Raw genomic sequence first — 17,386 nt, 5'->3', positions numbered from 1 at the left:
ATAGTTTATATGAGAAATTTCTGTGTGGTCGCACTCTGAAACCCGTAATTCCGGAATAAGAATTCCGATCGATCCAAAATTCAATAGCAGCCGATGGGAAGGTTGCACCTTTCATTTGAGACTAAGTTTGGGCAAATCGGTCCAGCCATCTCTGAGAAAAATGAGTGACATTATTTGACACATACGCACATACATATACACACACATACATACATACACACACATACAGACTTTTTCCGATCTCGACGAACTGAGTCGAATGGGATATGACACTCAGCCCTCCGGGCCGGGATTAGGTTGACATTTTTCAGAGTGATTGCATAACCTTTCTATATGAGAAAGGCAAAAAGATGCACAGAGCTCGACTAGAATTGTATAAATTGAACAATACTATTTTGGTATGCATAAATAATGGAAAAGCAAACTACTTGCACTTGGCCCAGTCACCTGTCGAGCTTTTGTATATTTGCGTGTGTGAATGTTTACGTGTGTATGTTAATACAAATAATATGTAATATGTTAAAATAAGACATATGTAATATGCTACTTGCAGTTTGTTGCTCGTTCCTACTTATCTGATTCATTTGAGTATGAATGTACATCTCAATTCTTCTAAAACCTGGCGACGTCTGATGGCAGCACTGTTGCCCTTTTTTGTTGAATGAACTCGGAGATGTCATCAGAGGAATGTGGCGCATGAGACCGAAAATAAATAAAATAAAATGAAATAAAAAGAAGAGTTAGTATTGCTAATGAGTATTAATTGAACAACACTCATGTAACATGCAATAAAACTACTTGGAATCGTCCAAATGCCAGAAAATGATATACATTTACCATTAACGACAATTGCACTCCGCCAGAAGTTTCTCATGCTATGCTGACCGGGAATGGATGATTGACGTGCATCGGCAAATTATTCGTACCTTCATTTCTCCAATCCGAATGAATCGAATCGAATGCACGAATTGAACACCGGTAAAAAGTGACCAACGAATCCTAAGAAGGATTACCCACTATTCTATCATATAAGCCAGTTCTGCATCCATTCCCTGACCCATATGTCACAAATACTCAGACGAACACATGCACAGATAGACATACGCCTATCACGTAACAATTGTACACTAGTACTAAAAACTACAATTAATACAACACAACACAACTAATAGGGTTCAACTGTTATTTTTTTAATGAGCCTGTGCACGTTGCCGAGGTCGACCGATAAATCGACACACAATGACTTCCACTGCGAGCCGTGCCGTTAAGCTGTTGAACAATGTCTGCAAACACAGCCCATAGAAAAAGTCAATCCACGGCGACCCGCCAATCGGCCACGCCAGTGTGCACAGGCTCTTAGTTGACTGTTAATTTGGGCTGGTGCAGAGTATGAAAAAAAAACACAAAACATAAAAAAGGCCCATAAGCCCTCTCGATCTCCTCGATGCACCACTATCGAGGCGTAATGCAATAACCATCTTAAAGCAGTCTTCTGTCAGAGCTTCTTTAAAACTAACGCTGAAATATGCTTGAAGATGTTTGCAATACCGTCAAACCCGTCAACCTTGGGGAGGGAATTTTATCCCTGTCCTCGTTTTATCAGCCTAAAATTCACCAAAAGGCTGATAAAAACGGGTTTTCACTGTACATGAAATTTAGCGAAGAGCAGTCGCCATATTGGATCCGCAATTTTGAATTTTTCAACGCCAGAATCAGAATAAGCTACTCCGAAAACTTCCTTGTACTCCGTTTTAGGCAAATATAAAAAAATGAAATTAAGCAAAGCGCAGCCGCCATATTGGATCCGCCATTTTGTATTTTACATTTTCGACCTCAGAATCAGAATCAGCGACCCCGAAATAGGTATGAAGTTAAAAATAACAGTATTAACAACGAAAAATAAATTCGCGTCGCAAAGGGTTAAGCAGCTTTCAAGTTCCATAAAAGCTTTCGCTAAGAACCATATACATACAAACTTTAAGCTGTGCTTATTAAGAATTATCCTTCTTTTTCTTTCTTGGGCTTTTTTAGCCTTTTGGCAAAATTTTTCTATTTCTTCGACGCTTGTCTAATATCCTTTTTAATTTTTTTCGTTTAATTTGATTGTTTCAATTCAAATCTGTTTTGTTTTGCTATTTCTTCAAATTGTTTACATATTTTCAAATTTTAACTTTTCCATTATCTTAATTTTGTCCATTTTCTGCTGTTTTTCCGTTTTGGATTTTGTTTCTATTCTTGATATTGGTAGGTTTTTGACTATTTATATATTTTTAAACTTTTTGCACTATTTTAATTGTCATTTTTCAGCTTCCTGTTTTGTTTCATTCCGATTTATTGATTTTCCTCGCTTATTTCTTTTTTCGTTTTTCTCTCTTTAAACTATTCTGTTCTTTTTGTTTTAATTTGAATTTATTATATTTCCTTTTGGCTACTATTTTCGCAATGCGTGCAATGTTTTAATTCTGAGTTGTTCAATATCATTGTACCAAATATATAACTGAAGGATTAACAAAAATCATCTGAATCATTTTTTTCCTGAAAGCAAAAAAGTCAACTACACTATCGAACAAATGAGATGTTGTTTCTGTAACGAATTTTAGGTAAAACAAGACAAAAAATCGAGCAAATCTACGCAATACCGACACCTGGATTTATATGAAAATAATGAGAAATCAACTGCTTTCAAACACACTGAAAAAGTCGAAGAGATATTTAAAACGTTTTACGATCAAAATTTGGCCGACCAAAACTTGACGTATTTCTTTGCATGATATTCAATAAATCTGAAAAACCCTCATTTGCGTGCAGAAAGATATCTTTTTAAATTTTGACATTTGCTCTTCAGTTATAAAAGTGTCGAGGAATTTTGCTCGCGTGTAGCCTGAATCCGAACTAATTCCACGACAAGGTAGCGAAATCGTTAAAAGTGACCAAACCAGCTGTCACCAGCGTAATGACAACTGGGAGGAATAGTGGCCGATATTTTAAAGCATATGAAGCTGTCGAAGTTCACCGATAAATATCTGGTTTGGCAGGCTTGCTGTACCTGTGGTTTGAAAAGCGACCCTTTCATTGCGAACGATTCCGTGAATAAGGAAAGTATGAAAAAACGTCTGCTACTTTTGATGAAGCAACACGATTATTCCACGCTTTTTGGCCGGATTTTGAATTCTGGCCTTACGGAAAAAGGACATGTAGTGGTATGACGCCTACAACGTTCAGGTGGCGTCCGAGGACATAAACCCTCTCAACACACTAGAGCTCAGCCCACCCGAGGAATATTGGTCCGTCGTTAAGGTTAAGTGGAACCTGAAGAAGACCCAATACTGTGGCTTTGGCGAACAAAGTGGACGAGGTGGCTGTACAGACCCGTTTTTATCAGCCCCTTGGTGAATTTTAGGCTGATAAAATGGGCACATATATATTTCTGTCTTATTAAGAAACTGAAGCTCTTAAAATATTCTTCTTTAATCTCTAGATATAGCCTCATAACTTTTCCTGAATATTTAGCTTAAACTTCCCTTAAGGGGGTCTGGCAGCGCAAAAAAAATGTTTTGTTCGCATTTTTCGGATCTCTAAGATAAGAAAAATATGCTCTAGAGAGGATTTACTCGAATTCAACTTGGTTTGTCTGCTAAAGCCCGCCAAACTACACACTATCATTTTTCATATGATGCTGATAAAATCGGAGGATGATAAAATCGAATCTTCACTGTATACATAATAGCAGATAATTAATTTTTCCGATAGATTTCAAACTTAACAGTTTCTGTGTTCGAAAAATCTACATTGAGGGGGGGCCCTTATGCTGGACCCGCCGGGCTACTGCGTTTTAAGTTTACTGAAATTGGATCATGCAGGAAAGTAAGATTTTCAATAAAACGAATCGACAGGTAGTGGGTTCGTTTACGACAAAATGACAATAGTTCAACAACTTTTAATTTTTTCCTTTTTTATTAACGACTTATAGTGAGTCAATCTTTTTCCTTTTTTTTATATTGTAACGACATATAATTAGTAAGGGACTGAAAGGTGAAGTATTTTTCAAATATTAATAGCCATAGAACTCAAGGGAGAACAAGGATTTGAATAAGAAAGAAAGTTTAGAAAAGCGTGGAGTAGGGTCAATGAACAAGCTTAGAGTTTCCCGTCTAATTAACTCTTTGTCTTCTGCAACGCAGGAGTCAGGATCTTTTGGCATTAAATGAGAATCACCTGAGTCTGCGGCATGTCCGGACAAGCGTAAAGTCAATTTAATGACTTATGCTGTCGGAGCCGACTATGGATCTTAATATTTGAAAATACTTCACCTTCCAGTCCCTTACTAATTATATGTCGTTACAATATAAAAAAACAACTTTTAATATCTAATACGAAGACCGGTGTCATCGAACAGAATCAAACGCCTCTATTATTTATAGTAAATACAATCATCTATCGTGTTGAGTAAGTTCGAAATGTACACACCCCCCCTCGCAGCAACTCCGGAACTCGAGATATCAAGATTACAATTGAGTTGAGTACATATTGCAGGGTAACAAACCGCACAGTAGATGATAACCTCAAAACACACACACACACACACACACACACAATGAATGAGGAAAAATACATTTGAAGATGTCAACTCTTCACTTGAAAAAAAACTGGATACGAGGCAGCCGCTACCACTTAGGGCTCAGGATTGTTCACTGCTGCTGACGTACGAGTTTGAGCTGCCCCTACAGTGACTGCCAGTAACTATCAGTACCATCTTCATGTCGTAACAGTAAATAATAATATTATATCTGTTCCTATTAGGTGCTTTACCGAAACAGTTGACCTCACTTTTCTTGACAGTTTACTAGTATTGTTTACATGGACTTAGAAAAATTTTGTGGGCGACTAGATTCGCTTCAAGCAAATCGAAATAATTTTGCTAAGTCCATGTAAACAGCACAAGCGAACTGTCAAAAATTAACATGTTAATTTTTGACAGTTCCCTTGTACTATTTACATGGACTTAGAAAAATTATATGCTATTTGCTTTGAATGAATTTAGTAGCCTGCAAAAATTTTCTAAGGTCATGCAAATAGTAGTAGTAAACTGTCAAGAAAAGTGAGGTTAGTTGTGTCAATTAAGAACCTAGCTATGTAAAGAGTTGAGGTACAAACGTTAACGGTCGCTTCACGTTAATAACGGAAGAGAAGGTAAACCAAAAGAGATTATTTACTTACGGAAATTTTTCATCCAGATATCTCCAATTTTCCGCAAATTGAATGTCTAACCGATTGAACATTCTTTTATTCAAAGCCCCATACTTCCGCTCAGAATGATGGTTTCTAAACGTACAGCCGGCTCTGTGAGCTGGCTGCTGCATCTGATGGTTGCCATAATTTAGCACAAAACCACACTGCACCGGAGGAGGAGCGGGATGAAGGGATAATGGGTGGATTGGGGGGCAAGCAACAAACAGTACCAGTCAAAGTGGATTGTTGTTTGGCTTCATCAGCGTGTGTACCATCCATCTCTTCCTAGTCGGGTCTCGTTGTTTCTTTCGTTGTCTCTTGCTTCACCTTGCGTACAAAGTGTATTAGAAACGGGACAGAGACATGACACGGCGCGAGAGAGAGACAGAGACTCAATGTGTCACACAACAAATGCGTAGTAAATCTCATCTTACATGGGTGATAGGATCGAGGCTGTATTTTATACCCCGCACTGTGCGGTGCTGAACGAAGGTAACGTAGGTTGAAGAAGGGTTCAAACGGGATGCAAATGGCGTTAGTTGAAACTGGATCTTTGAAGTTTCCTGTGAAATGTTGAGTGTCAACCTCTACGCGGATAGTTGTTTGCAGTGAATTCGAAATCTTGGGTATCGCGAACAGCTCAATTATAATCAGAAAATAAAATAAAGAGTAGTGTACAAGACATGGTTGGGGACATTAAGGATTCAGTAATATTTTTCACGCATATGCCTGCAAATTTGTCATAAAGGTAAACACCTTTTGGATGACTACCTTGGATCGCTTTTGTAAATTCTTGGAAGCAAATCAACACTGAAACTGTTCCAACATGACTCAATTTCCTAACCCACCAAAATCACGAACTAAAGAAACAATTTCAGTAGTCGCAGTATGTCTGCCCGCGCATTAGAAATACCTGTCAAAGTACATTGATGGACCAGATAAACCGAAATATCACACGTCATTCATTGCAAATAAAAAGATTGTTCCCAAATTCGAGAGTTGCCCTACTGGAGCTGCAGAGCCAGGATTTCGGCAGGGCACCCCGTCAGATTCACACACTACAATTTCAGACGAGACGGGAAATGTCACCCACTAAAACACTGCTTAAGGCTAATTGCAGCGGCCGTAATTCTGAATGCGATATTCATTGTACGGTTCAGATATGAGCGACTGAAAATAAAAGTCACAAGGCCTGAATATTCTTCGTAAGACCCGCTTCGAATATATTAGAATATTTAAACCGAATATAAACTTCACGCATAAAAATCGGACTGGGACTTTGCTTTGTAAGAGTCGGATAAAAAAAAACCTTCAGTATAAAAACCGGGGAAAAATATATCCGATTCTTACAAAGTAATTTTCTTAGCCAACTTTCAATCTTGAACATCACGATACACGAATGCTCCTGCGAACGATTCATTTAGTTTGAAACGGTTTTTATGCTGGAGGTTTACCCTTACCGTGTTTTACGGGTGAACATTTTTTAAGCGATTCCTATTCTCTCAGTCCAATTTTAATGCTTGAAGTTTATTTTCGATTTTTATATTGCAATATATTTGAAACGAATCATACGAAGTATGTTCTGTCCTTGCGACTTTTACTTACGGTCATGTGTGCGGGTGTAGGTACTTCATGATCGCGTGTATTATTGCGAAAGGCTCGAGCGTTTGTGCGTTAATGTGTTCGATCGCGAGGGCGTTTGTATGTCGCGTGTATGTAACTTTGCATGTAAAAATTAGATTTTATAACCGTTTGCCCATTCGCATAATCGCGTGTGTTCTTGAATGATCACGCGCGGACCGTGAATCTGATTGTTGTTGTTGTTGTTTATTAACGACACTTTACACCTAAGGGTGTATTTATGTCGGAAGAAAATTGGTTTCTATAATCGTATTAACATCTCATAACAATTTACAATTCAGTATTTTTATATTCGTTTGTACAAATTAGTTTCCTTGAGGAAGCTTAGCAGTTTGTCTTCGGTGTCCCCGTCGTTGCCTAGAGCCACTCGCAGGCTGGTCGAATCGATGTTGTGCATCCTTCTAGCATCGTCGTGTTTTCGGCACTGAAGAATTATATGACGAACTTCTACGGTTACCCCGCAGCAGTCGCAAACTGGTGGGGATTCTCTCTTCAGAAGGAAGTCGTGCGTCAATCGGGTATGCCCTATTCGCAACCGGGTGAGCACTCGCTGATCAACCGAACTCTCGCGGTCAGTCCACTTCACCGTATCGAATTTTATTTCGCGAAGCTTCACTTCAGTGGATGCAGACCATCGACGGTACCACTGATTTCGGCTAGCTGATTTTACCTGATTGTTGGCGTCTGCTCCCGGAACGGCTTCTCCTGCGAGGCGGTCTGCCTCTTCATTCCCGCGACTGCCAGCGTGTCCTGGAATCCAGCAGAGATTGATTGGACGATGTCGTATCATGGTTTCAATATCCTGGATCCACGGATGCTGGGACGTGCCAGCTTCAATTGCCGATAAACAACTGGCTGAGTCTGTCATTATTAGCAGATCGTTGGAAGTGTAGTATGAAGTTACCGCTGTTTTAATTGCAAACGCCTCGGCCGAGAACACGCTGCACTGTGGCGGAAGACCAATCGACTGCTGGAGATGTTCTCCAAACATTCCCGCCCCTACTGCGTCGTCGTCCTTCCATCCGTCGGTATACACAACCGTTGAGTTGTTCGTTCAGGAGTTCCTGAACGATAGGACGGACCACTTCAGAGGGATCTCCGGCATTCACACTTCTTTTGATATCCCACACAACGTGGGGCTTGGGCTCGTTCCACTTTCGGGTCGCTAGTCGCATTCGAGTGCAAATATTTGGTAGGGGCATTCCGATCACCTCTGACAGTTCTTCGGAAGCTCGACGTACTAGTGGGAGATCCGCATTATCTTTGCTTTTTTTTCCAACATACGCATGGACAATCGGGTTATGCTTTGGAGAACGAGATCAAATGGTAAGGTGCCTGCTTCGGCCATGATGGCTAAGATCGGACTTGTAACGAATGCACCAGATGCAAATCTTACCATCCTGTTGTGGGTGGGCGCGAGAGTTTTGGTGACGGCATCTCCGCTCCGACTATCGAGTCCCATCCCATACAATAGTCGCGAAGTGACAATGGCGGAGTCGATTTGTAGCAAGGAAGTTCGTTGACCACGTGGTAGCTTTGCTCCGATCATTTTCAGGATACGTAGCCTGGATTCACATGCCTTCTTCGTTAGCTTGCAATGCGCTTTGAAGTTCAGCGATCTGACGGTATAGCTACTGTATCTATCCTGATGGATTGCGTGGGCTCACGGCGGGCATTCGGGCTACAGTAAAAGATGCTGGATTTTGTTGCTGATATCGTGAATGCAACACTTTTCGCCCATCTATGAACGGCTTTTACTGCTGACTGTAGCTTTCGATAGAGTGGTTGTTCTTTTCTGCCCCGCACTGCAAGAAGGATGTCATCGGCGTACAATAGCACTGTCACGGTATTCGGAACCACCCGGAAGATAGGTTGGATTGCTACGAGGAATAGGGTAACTGAGAGCACAGAACCCTGTGGTACACCATTTTCCAGCGGTAGCTTGCGCGATAAATGCCCATCGACGTTAACCTGGAACGTTCGCTCTGAAAGAAAGCTAGTGAGCATGTTTATCATGTTTCCGCGTGTCTGCCACTTTCGCAATGTTCGCAGGATGCCGTATCTCCAAGTGGTGTCGTACGCCTTAGCCAAGTCAAGCGATGCTATCAGACAGTGCTCGTCAGGGTCGGGTAATGACCTCTCCAACTCCGCAAAATGTGTCAGTACCCCGGCCGAATCTGAAGGCATGTTGTCGAGTGTCCAGCCGCCCGTTCGATTCAAGCTCGGTAGTCAACTGTTAAAACCTCTATAATCAAAATTTTAAAAAAGCCTTGAGACAGGAAAAAATTACAAAAACGCTGTTAAACGACTTAGGGAACGTGTTTGGGCTTGCCATAACCCGACCCGCTAAAAACTGCTCTTGGCCAGAACCTGATTCCTTCGCGGCACTACTTCGGGGAGGGGTTTTTATGTACATATCACCCACTCTATTTCAAATACTAAGTAGTTAGTTTCTTCAGTAGGGTTACAGCACCACTCCTCAACACACCACCAGTTCACCACCAACCACACAGACCATGGCAGCCGGAGAGCTAGCTGTGGGTCGAAACTTAGTGTTCTTCCCCTACGAAGACAATCTGGGCGGCAACTTCAGATTGTCTATTTTACCGAGCGCTTCGGTTCCCTTGTACCATTCAGCACTACTTACTCGTTGAGCTCCCGACTTGTTCCCGAACTACCCGACGATGCACCTAGGCTACTGCAACGGAGAAGTACCCCGTGAGAAATGTTCTCCCGGAACCGAGCCAGGTCAGTTCGGCGATTCCGGTGGAGCAGGGCGTCCGGTTCGCTGGTGCCCCGACGATTCGTGACTGGTGGTGTCTCGTCGTGGTTTGCCCAGTCTAGTTTCCGGTGAAGGAATTTCCCCGATACCGATTTATCTTTGGTTGCACCACAACTTCTTGAGGCATTTGGTACCGGAACTCCTTTGAGCCCTTTGGTTCCCCTCTCGTTCCATTTCACTCCACTTCCCCGATTAGCCATTCAGCTCCCGCCCTTACTTGTTTGCGAACCACTCGGTTTAGTTCCCGACAACGGATCTATTCTATTCCGACAGAGAATTCCCCTGCGAGCTTTCACTGGTGCCCCAACGACCCACTGTTAGCTATTCGACGCGGTCTACTCCCTTACTCACGAGCTACCTGGCAGGGTGCCGAAGTAGATCCGGCGATTCCGGTGAAGCTTGATGTCCGGTTCACTGGCGGCGCGACGACCCAAACCCGGTGCCACGTCGCGTGCTACTCAACTGGTCCCCGGCGGTGGACCTAGTCTACAAAGTCGAAGAGTTCCCCGGCGGCGGAATTTTTCTCGAAACCCCATTTGTGCCTTCACAGCGAATTTCTAGCCAATGGCGCTACTTTGTTAGTTCCTTCGTCACTTCCTCTGCAGCACGGAGAGTATACTTGTAACCACTCTGTTGACAGCGTCCCAGGTATGCTCGTCGTTGCACATCGATATTGTCAACTGTCACACCAGGCATACCCCTACGAACTTCTTCGAACCTAGGCCATTCGAAGAACACGTGTTCCGGTGTTTCTTGCACGTTCGCACACTCCGGGCAAAAAGGGGGACGAAGCATGTCCAAACCGATGTAAATACTTCCGGAAGCTTCCGTGCCCGGACAAAAACTGCGTCAAATGGAAGTTCACCTCTCCATGCTTCCTATGCACCCAAGCTGACACATTTGGAATGAGTCGGTGGGTTCACCTTCCTTTCTCTGCGTTGTCCCATTCTTGCTACCATTTAATCAACGAGTCCGCTTGAACAAGTCTCCTTGCGTTACGTGCATTTCGCCGCTGGTAGCATTTCACATCCTCAACCAGAGTGATGCAAATGGGGATCATCCCGGTGATAACGCATACTGCCTCTGACGATATTGTTCTGTAAGCACTCGCGACTCGTACGACCATCAGCCGGAATGTCCTGTTCAGCTTTCAACGGTTCCGCTTGGTTTTCAGCGTAGCACCCCAGGCAGGAACCTCATATCGGAGTATCGACGACGAAACAGTAGATAGCAGACGTCTCGTGCTGCTTCTCGGGCCGCCGACGTTTGGCATGATTCTCACTATTGCGTTCGTTGTCTTCGCTGACTTCCGCAGGCGTAGTCGACGTGGTTGTTGAAGCTTAACCGGTCGTTGATTATCACTCCCAATTGCTTCAGCGCACGATTCGATGCAATCACGTTCCCTCCGACGTAGATCTGCATCCGCTGAACCGCTTTGTAGTTGCTGACCAACAACACCTACGTCTTGTAGTGAGCTACTGGCAGCTTGACACCGTTCACCCAGCTCTCGATCGCATCTATCGTATCCGTCACCGACACCTCCACTCCTTTAGGTGTCTCACCCATCACCGTTAGCGACACGCCGTACGCGAAACCCACAATTTTTACTTTCTTGGCCAGTCGCAGCAGCGATGGCTTCCCTGCTGGCGCTGTTAAATGCATTCTTCACATCTATCCTGACTACAGTGTATGATTCGATCTCCTCTTCGCTTCTGTTTACATACCTTCTCAGCACTCTCGGTTACTGTCCGAATTGCATCCACTGGCGATGATCCTTTGCGGAATCGGAACTGCATCTTGGACAGTCCGCGCTCACCTTCCGTGAATTTCGTCATCCTGTTAGGGATGATCCTTTCCAGCAGTTTCCGAGTGTATTCAGCAGACATATGGGCCAGTAAGAGGCTGATTCGGCAGGTGCCTTCCCTGGCTTTGGTAGCAACACCAGCGTCTGGACCTTCCATATTTTGGGGAAGTTGTCTTCATTTAGACACTTCTGCAGCACCATCCTAAACATGTCCGGATATGCGGGGATCACAGCTTACAGCACCACTTTTGGTACTCAATATCTGGACCGGGGGCTTTCTTTGATTTCAGGCGTTTCGATGCCTCTGCGTACTCATCGTTAGTCACTTGCCGATCGTCCGTGTTTGTTCCTTCTTCTTCGCCGTACGATGTTGGTGACCACATAGTTGGATCGTGCTTCGGGAAAAGACTCTCGACAAGTATCTTCAGCTTGCTCGGGCACATTTCGGCTGGCGTCGTCGAGCCCTTCATTTTCGCCATCACGACTCGCACCAGGGATTGGCGTCTACTTCTCGGCACAGCTCCTTGTGGCAATCTGACTAATGAAGTAAAAGAAAAGAAGACAAGTAACATATATTCCTAGTTTTTTATGTGAGTCAAGTTGTTTTGTAACATGCAATCAAACTAGTTGAACTTGTCTATATGCCAGCAAATGATATTGATTAACGACAATTAACGACCATTAATGGCATTCTGTTAGAATTTTTTCATGCTATGCTGACCGAGAATGGATGATTCATATGCGTCGGTAAATTAATCGTACCGCAATTTATCCAATCCGATCTTCCCGAATGAAAATAATCGAATGCACGAATTGAACACCGGTAAAAAGTGACCAACGAATCCTAGGAAAGATTCCATCATATACGTTAGTTCGGAGGTTGAACAGAGAAAGCGCAAAAATCGAAAACGAAACAAGCAGATGTTTTACACACCGTGTGTTAGATCTTCGTAAAAATCAATCAGCAGCACTGTAACAATATTCTACATAAGCTGATTGATTTTTATGAAGATCTAACACACGGTGGGTAAAAAACTGCTTTTTTTCGTTTTCGATTTTTGCCCATTCTCTGTTCAACCTTAAATGAACATGCGATTATTTTTGTAGCTTCGCAGAATCAGCACCCTTTTGATAAGACACTTAATTGCTGTACTAGTGTATGCAGCTTCTCCGTCAGCTGGTGAGTTCCCAACTTGCGAAACCTGTGATGTTATGGCGCCTCTGGGCGCGAGTCAGTAGGCCAAAATTGTCTCCACTGGAAAACAGAACACTATTTATTAGCAACATGTCTTCGAGGTCAGTTGACCATGGCAGTCGAAGGCCACAGGTTTAACAATATACTAATTTAATAAACTCATGCATAATAATTGCCACAGAAATCAGTACATAGCTGATCATATCAACACTGAACAAAGTAAAAATATAGGTTGTTCAGTTTGCTTTTGAGTTTTGCCCCGCCAACACACTTTGCCCAACATCTACTGCGCTATTATCGATGCGATGTGATATTCGTTACAAGACTTTGATGTTGATTTTTAGTCAGGTAATTAATGCGCTTTCAACAACAAAACTGCTTCTTCCGGATTCGAAAATCAAGATTCGATGAATCAATGATCAAGGGATCCCACGTTTCAAATATTAGAGGCAAAAACCTCCAACACCAAAGGAAGTGGAAAAATTATTCAACGTTCCAAAGATTAAAGATTGCATATACCTATACATAAGTTTACGATAAAAAATGAACCAGTCGTGATATCGGAGCATTCGAACTCCCGGCAAAACCAGCCAACAAAATGAGCCGCAATTTCGGCAGGCTTCTGCTATGGTCCAATGACAATCGATTCTGAGTTGGAATCGCTTGTCATTGGAGCCGGAATTCCAACAAAAACCAGCCGAAATTGCGGCTTATTTTTAGGCTTTAGCTTTTGTTCACTAGATTACCAGCATGGAATTTTGGGTTTGACAGACCCAAATCAATGTGGGCTGCGTTAAGCGAATGGTCGAAATTTTTGCACAACCGTACAATGACCAACTAATCAAACCATTTGCGGAGACCTTTCCCTTCCGTATATAACCATTCTTCAAATCCGTACAACCCAAAATGACCTTTTTTTTCTTTAAAAACAAAGAAAAAATAATTAGTAAATAAAAAAAACCCTGAAGCCACTCACCTCACCACACTCGGCAGCCGGCGAGTTCTCGACGATGTCGTAGATGACGTGCGGGAAGCCCTCGGTCCGGAGCAGCGAGAACCCGAACGTTGCATCCTCGCTCTTTCGCAGCACGACCATCAACTCTTCCTCAGCCATAATATGGCCGCCGTGGCCGTCACCGCCACCACCACCGATGACGAACAGCCAGCAGCTAAACGAGCATCGATCGCAGTCGTCGTGGTCACAGCCGTAATCGTCGCTCTTTCAAGAGTCGCGTTGTTTTCTTCTTTCTGTTTTGGTTTTGCCGTATCAATTTGCCTTCTACACTCAAAACTCCTTGACCGGGGCGCTGGCTGACTTCAAGAGATCCGAGAAATTAATTCGCACACGGACACAACGGCAAGCAAAAAAAAAAAAAGAAAACTTGTTTCAGCAATTTTCCACACACTTTTCCAAAGCAGCTTTTTCACTCGGACCGAATGCCTTCCTGCACAGTAAAACCACTTTTTTTCTGAAGGAAGTAACTCTTCTTCGTTTCTATTACCGCTTCCTCTTCCTGCTCGGCAAAACACCACAATACTCCTGCGATTTTTTTCACATTACCATTAATTTGATTCTATGAAAATAGATTGATTTGATTTTCACTTAGCACATTGCATGAGCACACAATTTTCGTTCCCTGGTACGGTTAGGGTGGAACGCAGTTTTTTTTTCCAACACCCGGAAAGTTGCGATATAACTTCAAATTTTGACGGCAAGGCAAAACAGCCCACTCCACAGATTCCTTTTACACGGCCCTTGCCATACATAAAACTTTTCATGTACGGTACTTGCGAAGCCTGAATGATTGGAAGTTTATTCTTCGAACACACCGAACGGCTGCTGCTTTTGGCGAAGAGGAACAAAATAAGAAAAAGGTAGGTAATTCAGGAAGAAAAAATGCACCAAGAAAACCTGATTTTTGTTGTTGCTGTTATGTCGACACAGACTTTATAATGGGGACCGACGAATGATGCGACTTTTGGAACTTTGCGAGAATACCGTTTACACATACGCTCCTCGGCGAAGACTGGATTGACGGCGAACTCTGGGCGACCTAGCCGCGAGTTTCGTGAGTGCTTCGCGATATTTCGAATGGGTCGCTGCAGCAGTGAGCGGAGCGAAAGCGCCGCACGGTCGCTCGAATTCAAACACCTTCAGCGGCCACAGGCCGGTGCTCAGGTATCTCTTTCACTCACTCTCCGCGATTACTGCTGTTTTTTTGTGCGTGGATCAATGCTGCCAGTTCCGTTGTTAAATGCTGCTGAAATCCGTTGTTAATTTTTTTTAGGAATTTTGAGAGAATCCTCATGATCGTTATTTCCAATCGTTCTGAAACTTCCCCATAGAAAATTTGGCAGTTGTAAAATTTCCCAGTCGACCGACTAAATTGATTGCTTCGAGGTCGACCGATTAGTTAACTGACTAAGTTGGGTTTCGTCGGTAAACAACATCCGTCGGCATATTAATCACCAGATTTAATCTGTGTAAATCTGGTTCCAGTTTCATAACTACCAAGTAATCGACCGATTATGTAGGTTGAAATAGACCGATTTCAACAGATTTCGTCGGTCGTATTCAATCGGTTGTCGCGTTGGCAGACTCCCATGTTAAACTCCCATAAGAGTCGGTGCAACAATCGACCGATTAATTGGTGGCATAGTCGGCCGATTTTGCCGACGCAAGCCGATTTAGTCGGTGGGAACATCGGGAGGATTTTCTATGGGGTTCGCAACATTGTTTTGTATTTAGAGATGCCATTTTGCAAAATCTGTTCTTCGCATTCTGGTTACAGTTGAAAACTGAAAAATTCAACCAGCGGCAACCGTGTTTTCTCTTCCCCATAGAAAGTCCTCCCGATGTTCTCACCGACTAAATCGGCTTGCGTCGGCAAAATCGGCCGACTATGCCAGCAATTAATCGGTCGATTGTTGCACCGACTCTTATGGGAGTTAAACATGGGAGTCTGCCAACGCGACAACCGATTAAATATGACTGAAGAAATCTGTTGAAATCGGTCTATTTCAACCTACTAAATCGGTCGATTCCTTGGTAGTTTAAAACTGGAACCAGATTTACACAGATTAAATCTGGTGATTAATATGCCGACGGATGTTATTTACCGACGAAACCCAACTTAGTCGGTTAACTAATCGGTCGACCTCGAAGCAATCAATTTAGTCGGTCGACTGGGAAATTTTACAACTGCCAAATTTTCTATGGGGTTGTTATAAACCATGGCGTACCCTAGGATAAGTAGAGCGCATTATTCGTATAATGATGCGCTACAATGCGCACTACTTCCGACGTGAAGACTTAGCACTGTACAAGAGAAAAAACGATTGTCGCTGGATGGATTTTTTAGTTTTCAACTGTAACAATAATATTAGGTTCCAATATTTTTTTCAATTTTTTTTTCCAAAATAGTCTCAATATATGTAGCAAAAACGACTAGCTTCATTGATTTTGATTATCACGAAATTTTTAATTTTAGCAACTACTCATAATACTAATTATCGACCTATCGAATCTATCAAAAGTTCGCATTAAAAAAATTAATTTATTGCATTTTCATTAAACATTTGTTATTTGTAGAATTACAGTCACATTCAGTACAACACTACAATATTAATCATGTAGTTTTTGAATAAAAATAATAATTAATTCACTGAAACTATCCAAACGCAATTCCCATTGGAAAATTAATTTTTATCCAATAGGAAGAACTTAATGTAGAAAGATTACAATGAATTCCCAAAAGATGTAGTCACAACAAGACTATAAAAAAATTATCCAAAAAAGCAAGTTTTGTGCCACAGTACAGAAAAATTGACATCATCGTGGGAGCTTGAAAAAAAGAAGTTCATTTCATGCCCGCTGAGCTGAATGGAATTTTTCGTTTGTGTGCCTCGTCATTCATTTGTACACTTGCAGCGTAGTCGTTCAGATTTTCGGCTTTAAATAGCAATCTATTAAATTTTATTTCTATGCTGGCTCTGAGGAATTTTCGAGTTAAAATGCACCAAACATAGATTACGCAGTTCAATTGTGCTTGAAAATGCAAAATATGCCACCTTCTGCCTCCAATTAGTTCACATATAGCAAATGAATGCTTTGGTTTGTGAATGAGTTTATATTTCCTCTACACTCAAGCATTCGATTCTGCGTGAAACTTCGTGGAAGTGAATAAATGAGGAAGGCATTCAAACCGAATGTTAGTTTCGGTAATGTCAGCTGAAATGGGCAATTGAGTTTGAGATTTTGCATCACTGTCATGTGTACAACATTAACTACCTCTTTTCTATCAAGATGCTTATCACAAAAAATGCTGTAGAAAATTGAGAATACGACGTACGAACATTGAGAGCCTCTCTTTGTTTACTTTCTCTTTCGATTATTACGTCACTATAACACTTTGCACTAATTATCGAAAGCCGACGGTTTTTACTAGAATATTATACAGAGTTGAATAGGAAATGTTGAAACGACGGAGCAATGAACAGAAGGGAAAGACCCCAGAGAGAATCTCTCATTGTTACTTACGTCCTATTTTAAATTTTCTTCACAATAATGCTCTGTACCTATCTGTGTTAACCGGGTTGTCGTGGACATTCTACAAATTATGGAATACACCCAGTAATATATTAACTACAAATTATCTTGTTATCTTACATTTCTAGTGTAATTTGCAAACATTTTCAGGTTTACTCTGACGTAGTTAGTTTTGATAAGTTCACC

At 42.2% G+C, this 17,386-nt stretch overlaps 1 protein-coding gene across 3 annotated transcripts in view; it reads right to left on the bottom strand.

Moving 5' to 3' along the window:
• LOC131682547 (PH and SEC7 domain-containing protein) overlaps positions 1-17,386 on the bottom strand; it is a 205,462-nt gene that overhangs the window by 184,660 nt on the left and 3,416 nt on the right. The window contains exon 2 of one of the 3 annotated variants that reach the window (XM_058964119.1): positions 13,628-14,494. In XM_058964119.1, coding sequence (XP_058820102.1) covers positions 13,628-13,765 — 138 coding nt within the window. In that variant the 5' untranslated portion in view covers positions 13,766-14,494. Of the gene's footprint in view, positions 1-13,627; positions 14,697-17,386 lie in introns of those variants that run through there. The other 2 variants (XM_058964110.1, XM_058964129.1) reach the window with 2 other exon arrangements.

Source organism: Topomyia yanbarensis, chromosome 1, assembly GCF_030247195.1.
Source record: "Topomyia yanbarensis strain Yona2022 chromosome 1, ASM3024719v1, whole genome shotgun sequence".
NCBI classification, from domain to species: Eukaryota; Metazoa; Arthropoda; class Insecta; order Diptera; family Culicidae; genus Topomyia; species Topomyia yanbarensis.
Note: the sequence above shows the minus strand (reverse complement) of the source record. Positions and strands in the feature narration are given on the sequence as shown.